Raw genomic sequence first — 17317 nt, forward strand, 5'->3', positions numbered from 1 at the left:
AAAAAGAAATTTTTCAAGAGCTTTTCAATCAGCATTTAGAACAAACTGGATCCTTTCTGATTATCTCTGCTTCTAAATATTGTTAACAGTGTCTCAGGAGAGACTGGCTTATTTTTAGCATGTCAAAAGCACACTACTTACGGGTGGTAGATTTTTTTTTTCTAATGACAGCTTCTAAAAAGGGTTGAAAAAATGGATTTTATTTTTTATTTTAAAATATAGCCATCAGAAAAATTGTCAGCTTGTGGATTTTTTATTGATTTCCTGAAACTCCTCACCATTTTTCAGATTTCTTCTTGTAATTCAGTGTGGATCTCTTTTTTGAGAAGTGACCAGGAGAAAAGGAAAACAACAGAGAGAAGCCAAGTTGTTAGTACTGTTAATATTTTTATAAACCAAGAAAAAAAACGTTTAGAGGAAATATTTGGGAAAACAAACAAGAAGCAAAGTCTTGTTTGGATTCCAGCACAATACCAATGGAATATATGGTATTTTCCCTCCCCATTTTATCATCAGCTCAGCTGTTCTGTTAAGTGACCTCTACAGTGAGTAAAATAGGAGAGAGTTGGAGGCAGAAGGTACAGTATTTGGTCCTGGGTATCACATCGGTGGTCTCAAGCTGGTGAAATTAATGGCAGAGGTGCCACATGGCTGTGCAGACCAGAGGATACGGCGGGTGGAGTGAGCGAGAAAGGAAGGAATGTGGGGAATCAGAGTAGTTTTGGTTGGAAGGGACTTTTAAAGGTTGTATAGTGCAACCCCCCTGCAATGAAGGGGGACAACAACTCAATCAGGCTGCTCAGAGCCCCATCCAATCTGGCCTTGAACATTTCCAGGGATGGGGCATCTACCACCACCCTGGGCAACCTGTGCCTGTGTCTCACCACCTTCCCAGTAAAAAAATTTCACCCTTACAACTAACCTGAATCTCCTCTCTTTTAGTTTAAAACCATTCACCCCTGTCCTATCAGAAGGCCAGTGGTTTGCCTTCTTAGATGGAAGGAATGGAGGTACCAAAGATAGGAGTGAGAGAAGGATGGTGAGGCTCTTCTCTGGGACACAGAGTGGAGAAACAGCTTTTGGCTGCATTAAAACCCAGGAATGTGGATCCAACAGTCACAAAGTGTGGCTGGTCCTGACGTCAGTCAATATTTCCATTTGAAAAATGTTTTCCAAGAGTTTCAGTCAATGTAGGAACTTCTCCATTTGTTCTGAAACCAGGAGGTCCAGAGGCACCTGGCTCAACATGCGGGTGTTCCCCGCCCAGCCTTCCCCTACCACAAACTAATAACTGCAGTCCTCTTCCCAAACCAGCTCCCCTCCGCTTGCCCCCACGGCTACCTGGACTGGCAAGGAACAGCCATGCGGTGCCTAACTGTAAGCTGTGCTCGTGCCAGCTGGCTGCCCAGCCAGCCGGGTGACAGCTGCCAATGGTCACCTGCCCTTCCCTCTGCTGATCATCAGCCACCACAAAACTGGCAGGGGGGAAAGGATGACCGAGATTTGGATGAAATGGGTTTTCCAAGCATTGAGAGGGCAGAGACAGGGGATGCTGTAGAGGTGGGGAGGAGGTTAAAGAGGTTTCTCTGTGTTGTAAGGGTCCATGATAACTATGACGGATTCATTTGTGTCTTTTCTTGGGGACTCAGATGCTTTCTGAAGATCGAGTCCCAACAGATCCTTAACAGCTTTAATGAATCAATTCTACAGGTCAATGCACAGAGGCATGGAAAGATTTCAGATGCAATGAGAGGCAGCAAAGATGATCTTATCTTTTCTAATTTCTGGGGCAGCTGATGGCTCCAAAAATTGTCCACATGATAAAGCAGCAGTCCAGAGGTGTCCCGACACTGGTTTCCACTGTTTCCTGCGTAGAGCCTTCAACCCTCTGCTTTTTGGGAGGATTGTGGGGATCAAAATACCCCAAAAGAACTAATTGCATAACCTGTTATCCAGAAACCGTCAGTTCCCTTTTGAATGAGCCCATTGCAAATGTGTGTCTGTGTGTGTTTACAGCATGAGGGTGTACCCACCAGATACATTTCCACATTAATATTTTCTGGACAAATATTGCAGCATGATACTAAATGAAACTACTTACAAGTGAAGGATGACCTTTGCAAGTCATTCTGAAGCTCTTAGAAAAGTGGAAGGTTTTTCTCCCAGCATTGACATTTGGACATTTTTCCTCCCCAATGTTGTTTCTTCACAGCTTACCCAAAGCTTACCCAAATTTATTTATTTTGTAAAAAGAATTGGTTTTATTTTAAGACCACTTTGACGACTAAATGAAATCTTTATTTACTTTTTTGTCTGGAAAGAAACCTCAGAGACAATAACATTTTGTCCTAATCCAAATTTTGTGGGGGACTTTTTTTTCCCCTCCCATTTTCTTTTGATCCTTTGTTGTGGTTTCAGAGAACTGAAAAATAAATAAACTGTTTTTCACAGTGTAAGTAATCCTGCAACATAATGAGCCAAAGGGAAGGGCTTTCCCTGTGTTCATGAATAAGAAAAGTAGTATTATTCTTCCTCTAATGTGACTGGAAGCAGAGAAAAATGCAATAAACTTCCTCCCCCTCTTCATCACATTGATGCTGAGGAACTCTAGTTCCTCTGCCCTCACTCCCAGTTAGTGTTTCAGGAGATAGGCAGGGATTAGTCTGGTCCTTTTCATCAGCACTGAATTAAAGATAAGAAATCAGCTGTTAGGGGATGACTTTTCCTGTTGTTTTTCATGTCCTTAAATACCAGCAAACTGAATTGATCACTGTGAGCTCTGACCCTGGAGGGCACCATCCCAGCCCTTAAGGCAATCCCAGGTCTTTAAAGCAATCCTGGGTTCTTATTTAATCTTGTGAAAGTACATTCATTCTAAAGGTTCAATTCTTGTTTGGTTGAAAGATTGCTAAGGAACTAGCTTTGATATTAATGAAACATGCTGAGATCTTGGCCGTGTTTACCATTTCTTTGCTAGTGGAGCTCTTTTGCAGATAAGAGCAGGCTGTTCTGTTTTACTTCGATTCACATGTAAGTCCTCTCTGTCAGACACTTTATATGCTGTTAATAAACACGGGCTGCCATCGGTATGGTGGGCAGACACTGCTCTGAAGGTGAAGTGGGACAGATTCACTCATTTTTCCTTTTCACTTCAAATACTCTACTGCAGCTGGATTTTAACCGATTAACACAGCCCAACTCAAAGGCGTAGGTAAGCATCAGGTTAGGTCTGGGCGCACAGTCCTTCCCCAGGGATGGGAAATGCAGCCCATGTTGAACATCCATGTCTGAATGAGAGCTTGCTCCCACGTAGGACTGGGAGCTTATGGATCAAAAGCTGCAGAAATGGGTGGCTGATAAACTGAGAGGATGTAAGTGTTGGGGAACAGCGTTTGACTTCCCTCTTTTTAACGTAGTGTTGATAATGAGGTCAGTTCCCAGAGCTTATAAGAAGCCTGGAGGATTCCTCAGCCCTTCTAAGTATGGATAAATTCTGACTTTGTCCCCCACAGACTTAACGAACAGATGATGAGGAAGGTGAGACTGCCAGGAGGGTGGGCAGCCCATCTCCCAGGGCAGTCTGCCTCCATCACTGGTACCTCGGCTGCCTCAGAGCCCGGTGGCAAACCGTGCAGGCTGCAGAGCTGCTTGATGACCCTCTTAGCCTACATGCTCATGTAGGACATGATGCTGGAGCCCTTGAATGATCGGCTGGTACCTTCATTTGCAAAGAGAGAACCAAAGCTTCTCATAATTACGGGTCAATAGAAGACCTGCTTAATTACTTCTCCAGTTCTGAGGAGTTGCAAAATGACAATTAAAGAACTTTAAATATATACTTATATACTTACTAGTTTTCTGAAGAAAGTTTAGGGGCAAAAGGCAGGCATAAAATGTGGGAAAGGACTTCTTTCTTGGTTTGCATCTCTGGTTTTCCTTAAGTTAAGCACAGAAGCCAGAGCTATCTGCTGATAAATAACCGAGGGAAGTGGGAGCTCTGTGTATGGGGGAGGCAGGATTTCTCCTTCAAGGCTATTTTAGCTTTCTTCAATGAACAGAAAGGGAGAACAGAGGTGATTTAAAGAAAAATTCTGTAACAACTACCCCACCACTCCCTTCTCAAAAAGGTTGGGAAGTAGCAGCGAGCCTAGCAAAGTGGTATAACAGAGATAAACTGTTCCCCGGATATTTGCATTCCCAAGGCGACGGGGCTCATGTGACTCCTCCACCTGCCCATTCTCTTTCTGCTCGTTTTCTGAAAACCTGTGACTGAGAGAAGGGCAGAAATCAAAAATAGTAAGTGCTGAGGAAAGCTAGGAAAACTCAACCATTATATACATGGTGCTTGGCAGCAGGTGACTGGTCAGTCGGTGTGCGTGCCCCGGCAATTAGCAGGGGCATGGCTCCAGATCAAATCACAGGGAAATGGGAAGCTGGGACCAGTGAAGTCATAGGCGAAAAGGATGTCAAATGGGAAAGGATGCAAATATTTAGGAAAGAGAAATGCCATCATTTTACTCCTTACAAAGCAAGATAATGAAATATTCTCTATTTACAGTTAGAAACATTGCCACAGATATATCTCTAAAGATTCTCACCAGTTCTCAGTGTTACTTAAAAGCGCACTGAAATTCCACCAAAAAAAAAAGCAGCAAAGCATCACAGTATAGCATAGGACTGGCTGATGTATAATGAGTTAAAATTGCAGCTGAATTTGAATTAATGGTTCGTAGGCATTAAATCACAGCAAGTCTACTCTGTGGGCATGAGTATCTTGCAGGGAAGCCTGAACTGGTAACTCTGAGCCTCACAATGATGTAGCCACAGCACAAGCTCACTCCTTGGTAGCCTAGGCTCAAATCTGTGCTGCCCTGTCAGGGTTATACCCAGCCAAGCTCCCTTGGGCATCTCCAGGTTGCCCGTCAGCCTCAGCCTACAGAGTCCTGAGGGCTCAGGTCCTCCTGTTCTCCACTCTGCTTTCCTGCCCCATTTTCATTTCTCCCAGCCCACAAGGGAGAGCAACTTTCCAGAAGCACTGACCCCTCTCAGGGAGCACCCAGCTCTCATCCTGCATCTGACACATTCTTCTGAAACAAAACTTGGGAGAAGTGGCACCTTCAGGAACTAAACACTTAGAAGAAAATTGTGATGGTGCCTGAAAGCTTTCTCAAATGTTGTGTGACAGTGTTGTTGGCTTTTTCATGGAGAGCCCTCTCTGAACAGTGGGGCATCGGTGTCTCCTCTGCAGGTTCAGTGACTTCTCTTCGTCTTTGTGTCTCTTCCACAGATGGCTTTTGTCTTCCTGAGTGGGATGGCATTGTCTGCTGGCCTGAGGGTGTGCCAGGCAAAGTGGTGGCTATGCCATGTCCTGAGTACATCTATGACTTCAATCACAAAGGTAGGTGTTGTCCTCTGTGTCAGCAGAGCCTGGTAAGATGCAGCAAGAGGAGTTCTGTGAGTCAGAAATTAGAAATCCTCTTTAACATCCCTTTTTTGTCACACAGTGACTCCCTTCCAAGCAGCAGTAAAGCCAGGGAAAAGGAAGCAAACAAACAGCCTTTTTGTTCTTCTATGCTGAAAGAAAAGCTCTGTTTTAACTGAAAAAATGACAGATTTCCCACCTGCCCCACTCAGACTGTAATGGGGCAAAATACGGACTGATTACCTGCTTACAGCTGGGCAGTCCTGCAGCGTTACCAACCTGTAATTGTTTGAAGCCACAAACTGTGTAGCAATAGAAACCCACAAGATATTCTTCCAATTTATATTCCTCACTTCACGAGTTTGTTAATTCTAGCCTCGATCTCTGCCCAGACCCCTACAGTGGGTATCTGAGAACAGCGCTGGTAACCAGCACTTGTGAATTCCTCCCTATCTCCCTTTCCCTCAGGCAGCACATTTCTTGGCTTGCTTGTGGTGCCGCGAAGTCTGTGCATGTTTTTAGAAGCAATTGAAGTACACTCGCTCCTCAGTGTGTTTTCAAAGCTAAAGCATTCTCTTCTCTCAGGCAAAGCTGTACACCCAAAGACTGAAAAAATAGAGAATTAAGACTGTGTGTTCTCAGCAGAGCACTGATGCTGTTTGCAGAACACAAGTAATGATATTCCAGTGCACCCTGGTTGCACACAGCCTATCCGGACTTCTCTGTAAGGGACTGTGAGTTGAGCCAGCTTAACCCCCAGCTGATGCCCTCTTGCAGAGACCCCTGCACATGCACGTCACATTAGAGACCAGGAGGAACAGGCAATCCATCCCTTTTTACTCCATAACCCAACATGGCACAGATTGCCCACCTCACTGATGTCCACTGGTTAAGTCAGCTAGGGTGGGAGTCAGATGAAGACCCTTAGATTCAGAGGTCTCTCAAAGTTCTCCCTCTGGAGTCCCAGGACAGGTAGATCTGTTGACTGGTCTCATCCCTGTCATCTGTAATGGGAGTTCTTACACACAGCTCATGCAATGGTGCCTCCCACAGGCATCTGAACATGGATGTTTTCATCTGCTGGTTGAATCTCAAAATGAAACCTTGCCCTCTCTTGCTCCGTCACCATGAAGAGGGTAGCGATAGAAAAATCTACCTTGAGATGCACTGAAGAGCATCATAAGAGTAGTATAATATAGATCACTATTTATTTTCACAGAGAGACCTGTAACTGTGAGGATGGTTCTGTCTGGAATTTTTCAAAGCTTGTCTCCTTGGCTTGTAGACCCAACATCTTAACCTAAACTAAGGGCAACTTGTTATAAGCTCTCTGGTGTTTCTCAATTAGAAAACTGATAAAGTTGTTAAGCAGATGGAAACTGTTCTTGCAGCTGAGCTTCAGAGCAGGCAGGAGGCAGCAGGGTTGATTGGATCCACCCTTGGAAGAAGTTTCTCCTGTTCTGCCAGGTCTAGTCCCATTTACTCTGTCTCTCGTTTCTCTCCCACAGGCCATGCTTATCGTCGGTGTGACCTGAACGGGAGCTGGGAGCTGGTCCCAGGCAACAACCGCACCTGGGCAAACTACAGTGAATGTGCCAAGTTCCTCACCAACGAAACGAGGGAAAGGGTAGGCAGTTGCATTTGTGCATGAAGCATGAAGTGCTGGCCTCATCCAGGGCTAACCTAAGGAACACTGTCTCATGTAAAACCCTTGATGAGCTCTAGTTTGCCGCCTCCTCTTGGAAACTATGTCCAAGCTTGCCAAAGCCACATTTTTGTTTTGATGGGGAATTACTTGAATTTGAAATTGTCCTCAAAGCCAGAAACGGTTCCTCCAGCTGCCATGATCCCATTTGTAAAGAGATCTTGGGGGAAAACTGAAACGGGCTGAGCGACACAAAGAATTGGTGGGAGGTTGTTCCATGCCACTGAGATTCTCTCTTCCCCACCAGGCAATAGTTTTGCTACCACAGTGACCAATAACTCCAATGTTTATGCACTTCTCCGTGCTAGGGGTTGTACAAACACAGAGCTAAAAGATGTGTGAATCAAACCAGTAGCAACGCTACTTCTGTAGCTGATTAACAGAGAACCTCTTGCTTGAGAGGTATAAATTAAGCATCAGAGATTTGATGTGGTCTGTTCCTTGGAGATGGGGGGGGGGGGGGGCGGGCAGTGTCCTTCGCTGAAGCAAATTAACATGTAAGAACAGACCTTGAACTAGTTCTGGTGTAGTTACAATTTTGAAACAGGGACAGCAGTCCAAAGTTAGAAGAGGGATTCACAGCACATTGGTATGCTCCTGGGAAAAAGAAGAGAAAGGAAAAAAAAAAGTCTTATCAATACATCAGATCTATGGCCTTTTTTTTTATATGAATTCAGGTGACTGTCAAAATAGTAGCTGGCAGGAATTCCCTACTTCTCTGTCTGGGTCTGAGCCCAGCTGGAGCTCGGTAGCGTTTCTGGTGTCTCCCAAGCCAAGTGCATCAGAGAAGCAATTCCATCCTAACGTGACAGCAATGCTGTCAGCAGAGTCACCTGAGAGGATGTGACCTTCTTGTTTCGCAGAGAAAGACATTTCCACCCACGCGCGGTTGCTGCTCTGTTTCTGTAATTTGCAAAGAATTTAGCAGAAACCTCTGGTTTCTCAGTGGCACTTGGAAGATGTCCTCCTTGGATAGGGGGTATAGCGTTAGGGACTGATCATTTGCAGCAAAGGTTATTTTCAGACAGTTCGAGATAAAGATCTAACCACAAGCTTCACGGTGGGGAGCAGGCTTGAGGATGATACACAGTCCCTTTGGGAGAATGTTCTTAATTTTAAATCCAACCACAGCACAATTTTTTTGTTTTGTTTTGGGTTTGGGTTTTTTTTCTCTCAACGGTGAAGCAACATATGAATGAAGTTGTTTAGTGAGGAAAGATGTTATTTGAGCATCTGAATGCATTATATCATACAGTCAAGGAACAGACAAAATAGTATACACGATGTACAGCTCCAGCTACTTCATAGCAAAGCATGTTGTCTTGGTGCTGGACGATGCTTACTTTTAGAAAAAGTTTGGTGGGACTCATCTTTTCCCAGTCCATACAGTGGAAAGAGCTATTTTAGCCCCAGAGGTTCATGGGAAGTTTCTGGAGTAGGTGTTGGAGTCATGGAGCGTCATTTATTCACAATGATATACTCATCTTGAGTAAACCAGAGCAGTGATTTACTCTCAAGTAAATCTTGAGAGCTTTAGTGAGTTGCACAACTTCTTGACCTCTCTGAAGTCATTGTCTCCCCTGTCCCACCTGTCTCCACCCTGTGCTGAGGTGGGGAGTCACCTGCTGCAGCCTACTTCAGCTGAGCAAGTCTCCTGTATTTCCCCTAAGGAAAGGAGGTCCTTTCCTTCAAACCTCCCGTGCTGGCAGCTAGGACTTGGTCATAGTCAATCAGTAGGGAAAGGGTACAAAGAAGAGAACAGATGTCCATCTGTTACCAGCACAAGGAAGAAATAGAGATGTTCCACCCCCAGGCTGGTGAAAGGGGCTGAAAGCAAAGCCTGTTCTCCTGTGTTTCGTGTATCTTGTCTTTGTCTGTGTCCCCTAAGCATGGAGGTGGTCACGGCACAGACAGGGGACTTGGGCTGTGCTTCCTAACAAAGGGACATTAACTGAGGTGTCACAATGCAGAAGACTTCATTTTTATTCCAAGCCTCTGCTCTTGCTTGGAAAATTACTGTTCCTCATAACCTCTCCCTTTGTGAGCTGTTTCAATAAACCCTCTCAATATTATCATCCTCGTTCTGTACACAAGGCTCAGCCACCTTTTGCCATGAGCTTTCTCTTCTAGCTACACAGAGGCAAATCTAATGATATTTAATAGTAAAACAAATTAGACCATCATCATCATTAGATTAAATGGACAACACGGTATAGCCTAAGTGATGCCCACCCAGTGCAAAGAACATTAGAAAAAATGGAAGTTTCCCCCAGCTTTGGAATTGTATTGTGATTAACAAATGCTTTTCCACAGCATCTATTTCATTTATTCATTTATTTATCACCATTATTATTATTAATATAATTAACCTTGTATTTGCAAGAGGTTGCTTTCCTCAGTCGTGTCCTGGGCTCAGCTCACAGGGATGCTCATGCTGCCATGTAGTTGCCCCGTTTTACCGTAGAGGTAGCTGCATTTTAGTGACAAGTGAAGCAATGCATATACATTCAGTGCAGGTCTCCTGGGCCTTCTGGTACAAAAAGCACTCTGGAAATGAAAGAGGAAAGGAATGACCTTTTTTTTTTCTCAGTTCAGTGATGACTTTCAGGGAGTGAGGAAGCCCTCTTGTCTTTCACACTCAAGCGTGGCTCTGAAGTATTGGTATTAATAAGCCTTCCTTTGGTTTTTTTCTTGAAGTAAATATGTCAAGAGATGTCAGAATCAGGGAATTTGGCAAGATAGACAGTCGTCTTTAGAGAGAGATTGTTTTCTATTATTGTTCCCCCCCCCTGGGGAACAGCATCTTTGCGTCACCAGTAACAGCTGCATTTAACCAACATTTTGAAAGGAGATCGTGGGCTGACTCCAAGTAGGACAGCATCTGAGCAGATCGAACCAGAGGAACTTTTAAGAAACTATGCATTAGGAAAAAAATGTCTGTCTGTGGCTATATATATCTATCTATATATAGATAGCTGCATTGCTATCTCTAGAAATAGGCCTATAGCTATATATACAGAGACACACACCTAAATAAATACCCATGTCCATGCGTGCATACACATATATGTCCATGTATGTTTGTTTAGGTGTATAGTTTTCTGATTTTAGCCACCACGGGATAATTATGATTGACCAAAGCAGCAAACAGAGGGCCCCAGAGAAAGTTTGTGACTTTCGCTACCTTTTCCTGAACCATATAAATAGGATTATTTCACACAGAGCAGCACGGAAACCGCTTTCTGAAATTAGCAAAGTATGCTAAAGCCATCAGAGCCGGGAGAATTAACAGCTCGTAACTGCCCAGTGAGCGATTGCTCTTGGGCTGTTTTCTAAGGGGAAATTAGCACTGCTGAAAGACGCTGGAGATTGACAGCCCTGAAGATTGATGCCCTCTCCTTAGCCAGGGGAGCAGGTAGGCTGCAGCTGGCTATTGGAGCGTGTTTCCCCAAATACCTTGCAGATAGCGTTAGTCTTGCCATGAACAACCGTGTCTCAGACGTGGTCAGTAGAAAACAACTGTTTAGCAAGGGGCAGGAGGAAGTTTTGTGGAAAGATGTCTTAGCAGCGTGTCATGGGAAGATAAGACAGTTTTCTTCATGCCTTCAGGCAGTGCTGAAAGCCACTGCTGCACCACAGTCTGTATATATTCTCTCATATTCTGCTTTTAAGAAAACCCTTCACCAATGCAGCAGAGATGGTGGAAAATCCTGTTGTCCCACTCCTTCCCCAGGAGGCATGCATGGGCATCCATCATCCCAGTTGCACCCTGGATCTTCAGAAGGCATCCCTGCCTCTGAACAGAGAAGCTGCGAGATCTGTGGCTTCCCACCCCAGCACCCTGACCAGGCAGCTCCACACGGTCTATTTTCCATCCGGTGTTTAAAAAGAGGCATTAGGACAAGGAAAGGAGGGGGAAGGGGTTGGCTGGTGTTCATTCTGAGGAAGGCGGTGTGGTTAAACACCAGCTGTTTATTTGTCTGCCGCGTGTTTCTCATCACTGAACCCCAAGCTGCTGAGCATCGGGAGTGGGCATGCAGCACTGCTGCATCACCACTACATGATAGATGCAGTTTTATATATATTTTTATATATATATATATATATTTTTACTTATTTATTCTGTATTTGTTTTGTTCTTACACACTTCCCTAAGCCTCTGTTCTTGGGCATGTTGGAGACAGGGAGCAGAACTCAAAGGACTCTTGGTCTGGCCCAGGTTGGCCATTCACCTTACAGCTTTCTTAGGTGCCCTTAAAAACAGCGGTGAGGGAGATCTGTATTCTTGGAGCTCCTCAATCTTTAAATAAAATATGGCACACATGGCAAGTCCCGATGTGCCTCTGGCATTAGTAGGCAGCTTTTTAGGCAATCTTTCCAAAAACTATAATAGTGCTTTGACTATGGACCCCTTCCCATCTGCACAGCCAGCCAACAGCAGCACCTTCAGCATGGGCATATTTCTGGTCACCTCTTCAGACACTGGCAGGAGTAATGGCATGTTTTGTTCAATAAGCAGAAATTTCCTTCATTCCCATCTCCCCAAAAACAACCCTAATGCCAAACACATCTTTTTCTTAAATCAGGTCAAACCCATCCTGTTTTCAAGGATGAGCTTCAGGGTAAATGTGATCAACATCGACTGAAATCATGGGGAAGGGAAATATAAGCCAGCAACTTGGGAGGTTAGCTCAGCTTGGAAACCACCAGCCTAGTGAGATGGACCGTCCTAAGATCAACCTCAGCCTGCCAATCCTGCCTTCATCCGCTACTGCTTGTTTATATCATGGTGGTTTTACTGCTTCTAGGGAAATCAGAGAGGCCTCAAGGATCCATCACACACCAAACACAATGGGAAAGGCCAGCATGTTGCAGGGCTGCTTTATCTAAACTCCCTTGTTCAAACCAAAGATCTTCTGTGCTTGGCCTTTGTTCTGGGAGCTCTCTGAGGTCCTTTTAAAAGGGAAAAACTTTGTGTAACTTCTAACTGATGGCACAAAACATGTTTACACAGCGTATACAATGTTATACAGATGAAATGCCATCAAAGCATCATGCATTTGCACCATGGAAGATGGGCAGATGTTTTAAAGTACTTGTAGGAATAAAAAAATTTGCATCATTTAGATGTGTTCTTCATTCTTGCAGGCAACCCTGACATACAGTCCGTCATGCCTATAGGTTAGTCTATAGGTTAGTGGGTTCCTGCACATGCTATAGCACCTTTTAGTGTGGTGCTGCTGATAGTGGTTTATGCCTAAAGTCTGTTGGGAAAGTCTGATGGTTTATAACAGCAGCGTAGTAGCACTTCACCTGAAAGCACAAGGGTTCTCACAACACAGCGCATAGTCCCCTTGTACTCCATATTTAACCCTTGCTGGCCCATAGTGGGTGCTTAAGGACAGTTTAGGAAGGCTGGCAAGGCAAGGGTGATCTCATCCTTACTTGTAGCCTCCCAAGAGCCCACAGCTGTGGGGCAGTCTCAGCATGTGGTTGTAGCACAGGATTTGGAGAACTTCCTTCTGTTAATGTGAGCAGCAGATTCAAGGAACATTTTTTCTGTGGCCTTTTGGATGTCCTGTGGCTATGAACACTGCAGGTAAACCGGGCATGGCATGGAAAAGTGCTACCTTTCATGAAAACAGCTATGGACACCCAAAAAGTTCAGCTGGTTTCTGAGACATGGGTGTATTCCCACCCTTTTTGTTTTCCTTTTTTTTTGTTAGACTGTTCTATAGAGCTGAACAACTCTCCAGCTTTGCTGACTGCAGTTAAGGTGTCCAATTTATTTGCCTACACTCAGGCACCCAGCACCACTGGAGATGCATTAACTACCTACAATATTAGCACAAGGCTGGCAGGTATCTGTGAAACCCATGGTCTCCTGGGACAGCATCTGGGGTCCACACGGGTACTTTCAGGCATCTCACACAGCACTTAATGCGTTTGTGTAGCCAACTGAGTCTGAAGATCTCTCTTTTTGGCTATCATGTGAACACAGACACTCAACACACACGAAGACACACATTTACATATCTCAATTGGGGTGTCTTGGTCTGAGAGCCAACCCCAGTTGCCATCCAGATGGTGAGGATCTGAAGTGCCTGGAACCTCTATAGATGAGGGGAACAGAATTCTGCAGCAAAAAGTCATTTTCAACATTCAGTGTTTTCCCCTGGGCTTAGGAAATCAGTGAGTGCTTTGTGCCTTTTGAAAAATATCCCTTCTCCCTGCCATTAAGTTTTTGGGTTTTTTTTTAATTGTAAAAAAAAAAGACCAAAAAGCAGTGACTACAGCTAGTGACAGAGGCTTTCTGGCATTGTGTATCATTCACAGAAGTTTGCTGCTTCCCCTGCTAATTTCAAACATGTCATTAGCAACATCTGAATCAGCAGCTTTGAGAAACCTTGCTGATACTTGATCTGGAAAGCCCTTATGTACGCTTCCATCCTCATATACTGCTAATCCCACCCTTCAGCATAGCCTGCCAGCCCCTCCAAAGGCTGCTGGATCCATTTCAGCTTCACAACCTAAATGTTGCAGAGTCTTAGTATTGTCTCGCAGAAGGGGAAAGAAAAAGGATGAAAGGAGAAAGCTGGATGCAGGGCACAGTGCAATGATACTGAGAATGGCATTTGCCACCAGTCATCATGCCTCAGTCACCCACATCCACCCTGTGGCAGTGGAAGGAAACAGGACACATGAATGCCAAAGCCCTGAAGGTTTCATCCAGGTGCTAAAACACAGGTTATGTTTATGCCCAGAGTTAAATGAGATGTCCTTGGGTATATGAGACAAGTGCATGGGAATTACAGATCCAACATGGGACCTACAGGGAACTCATGCCCTTCTGTAAGAGCAGCTTGGAACCAGACAGGACATTTGGGCGTCTAAAATAGCATGATACACATGGAAGGACAACTGAGCTGGGTCCTAAAAGTTGCAAGACCTCTTATGTGGGACAAGAATGGGACTTGCTATATAAATGTAAACACGTCTGTTTGAGCTAGTGACCCTGGACCCTTGTGTCACTCTTGTGACACCCAGTCAATGCAGCTGATGGCTGGTTCATGACCACCCCATGATTAAAACAGATGAGTTGCACCCCTTTCTTACTGCTGCTGGGACCTCAGGTGGCCAGCTCTGATGAAGCTACCCACACCACAGACATCTAAATCAGAGGACCATGTCCAGTATGGCAGACTCCATGTACCCATATTAGAATTTGAAGGAGCAGAAATACTCTTTGTACAGTGTCCTACAGCCTGCTGCAATGCAGGAGTAAAAGCACAGCCATGGTTTCACCTTGGATGGGGCCTCAGACCCCCCGCCTGGTGCTCTGCTGCAGCCCTGTGCTGTCCTGCAGAGGAAAGCAGATTTCCTCTGGATTCAGATCAATGCAAATTATCTCCCCACTGGTGGAAGTGGACAAATTAGGAGTCGGGTTAAGCCCTGAGCACAGTATGAAAATGTAGCAGCCAAGTGCTCTGAGGGTCACACACCTGGAAGACGTCCAAACCACAGGGAGCAGGGAATGCAGGGACCCTCATGGGAGGGGGGCACATCCAGCCCATAGATGCCCATGGTGGCTAGGTTTTGTTTATTTTGTTTTTTCCATCCACTCTCTGAGTTCATGCAGAAGCCATCTCTAGCGCTGGTTTGGTTTCCTGTTCTCCCAAAGCCACCAGGCTGCCGTGAATTTTCTACCCTGAGGTCAGGCTGGTGGAAAGCTGAGATGCAGAGGGGAGCGGAGAGGAAGTCTCCCAGCAAACCAAGAGGGAGGGGGAAAGGGAGATCTTGTTACAGGTGCAGCATGCAATACATCTGAAATAGTACTTAGGCTGTTTGTGGTTCGGTCTGTTGTCAGCCTGAGTTATGGCTGGAGCGAGGTGGGAGGGCAGGATCAGGTGCACTAGCTGGCTGGGGACAGATCGTTTCACCTGGCTGCACATGCTGGATGGCTGTGGTTTGGTGGAGCTTTGCCGTGGGTGACCAGAAAGGATGAGGGAAAGGAAGTGCCCTGAGGCCGTGCAGTGCCTGAGAGCACCACGGAGCATGACCTAGAGAGAATGCCTGGTGCATCACTTGATGGGAGGTCATTTCACCAACCCCAAAACAGCTCAGCCATATCAGGTGGCCTCATCCTGGCCAGCACTGTCCAAGAGCAACTACAACTGCCTCAGCCACGTGCAGGGAACATCTTCAGAGCATTCTTTTGCAGGCCGTTGGCAAGGGCTAAGGGAACACGTTAGTACTCCTTAGGGAGATGGCAGATGCAAGAGGCACAAGAAATCTGTAAGAGGTGGGAAGAAGGGGGGGATCAGATCCATCCCAAACCTTCCCCATCATTTTCTCATCCCAGCAGGGCATGGGATGGAGTGGGCAGAGGGCAACTTTCAAGGACACCAGTTTTGAAACTGATGATCCCTCATCTTGGTACTATATTGTGACTTACTGTATTTTGTTGCTAATGCCAGCCCCTGGAATCACAGACATTGCTGTTTTGTCCTTCTGGTTTTCCTTTAGCTTTTTTTCAGTGCACATGTCAACAGTTGAAGCAGTAAAGGCATCAAATTAAATGACACTGGTTAAAGTATCACACTTTTTATACCAGTGTGCCATGGTGTGGCAAGGCCAGATCTTTGCAGGTTGTGTTGCCTCCTCCAGCAGCTCAGGGGATGACCAGCGATGGTTAGTCTGTCTTCAGGGTGGATTTATAAGGGTTGTTATGTAGAGTTCCTGCTGCAGCAGGATTGTCTAGTGAGTAGTGCACTGTCCTGAGACTATGGAGGTCCAGGTTGTGCCCATGGCTTGGCCATGTGTGACCTTTGTGGTCTCCTGTGAATTATATAAACTCCGACCCGTCTCAGCTCCAAAAAGAGGGTTGTCAGACGATGGAGGTGGTTGTTTCAGCTGGCAGATGACTCAGTGGTTTGTTACCTGGAGGACCTTTCCTGATTCAGCGTTGTGGTTTCCACCAAGCTGGGACCTCCCTTGTGCTAGGAGATGAGTGAGAGCTGGAATTGCCTTTAAAGAACCCTCCTGGGAACTAACAAGCATGAGCTGCCCTCCCAAGGGCTGCCCTGTGCAGCCTTTTGGAGAACCTCAACGTTTTTGCTCCTGAGGCTTTCCCCAAGGATCTAAGCACCCCATCCAAAAAATCACCTTTCCTGAAGGCTGTCCATTGTGGCCCTGGTAAGATTTGTGGCACCTATGTCTGCAAGGCAGCACACCAGCGTGCACGCATGCATGCATGTGTATGTCTTGGCAGTTCTGACTCAACATCCTTTCAAAAAGAGGCCCTGTGGTTAATCAGAGGAATTAACCACAGCCTCCAAAAACGTCCTGCCAGCCAATCGTCAGGCTCTTCCCAAGGCCATCGCTGCTACAACGGTGGCGTTGTCTGACGGGAACGTGGATCTTTCCGGTTAAATTTCTGAATGGGGCTCAGGGACGCTTTTGTTCAGCTGGGCATAGTAACGCCTCGCAACTGCCCAGTTACCAAGAACCCTTAACGTGGAGTAGGATTTTTGCAGTAGGATTTTTTTAAAATTTTTTTTTATTATTATTATTTTCACCATGGAGGCAAATGTTTTCCAGTTCAAAGAGGATTCCAGCTCCGTAATGGGAAAAGGGCTCCAGGCTTTGAAAGGAAGGAGATTTCTTCCCCCCACAAAAAAAAAAAAAGTCTCAAATCTGCTCACATTTGCTTTTTAGTGCCTGCTGTCTCCACAGATATATAGGGAGATATATATAAATACGCACATACACACACGCTAGATTAATATTGGCAAGCGCACCACTCTGCCAATGGAAACCGCAAAGAAACATTCACATATCTGGGGATTCTGATGTAATAGGGCTGAGGTTTTGCATTCCAGGACAGCGTTTCTAGCCTCAAATCAAAATCAGAGCTGTCATTCAGAGCCCAGCGTTACTAATGTTATTGCAACCCAGCGGGTGGGGTGAGGGAAAGGCGGGAGACGGGAGAGGAGGGAGCGAGGAGAAAGATGCTGAATGGGTTGATTTCTTCAGGGTTTATTTCTGATTTCAGACGATGAAAGGCAGTACCATCTAGGATGGTGGCAGGCATTTTAACCCTTTCCAGGCAGGCATTCGGTAATCTCAGAGCTAAACTGCATGCCCCCAGCACTGGATGAAGAAAAACATCTCAATATTTAATGGGGGGG

General features: G+C 45.5%; 1 protein-coding gene across 1 annotated transcript in view; it reads left to right on the forward strand.

Moving 5' to 3' along the window:
• Window positions 1–17317, forward strand: part of PTH1R (parathyroid hormone 1 receptor) — a 121859-nt gene that overhangs the window by 74083 nt on the left and 30459 nt on the right. The window contains exons 3-4 of the mRNA XM_056336788.1: window positions 5288–5398; window positions 6931–7049. Of these exons, the coding sequence (XP_056192763.1) occupies window positions 5288–5398; window positions 6931–7049 (230 nt within the window). The remainder of the gene's footprint in view (window positions 1–5287; window positions 5399–6930; window positions 7050–17317) is intronic.

The sequence above is a fragment of the Falco biarmicus genome, chromosome 4, assembly GCF_023638135.1.
Source record: "Falco biarmicus isolate bFalBia1 chromosome 4, bFalBia1.pri, whole genome shotgun sequence".
Taxonomy (NCBI): Eukaryota; Metazoa; Chordata; class Aves; order Falconiformes; family Falconidae; genus Falco; species Falco biarmicus.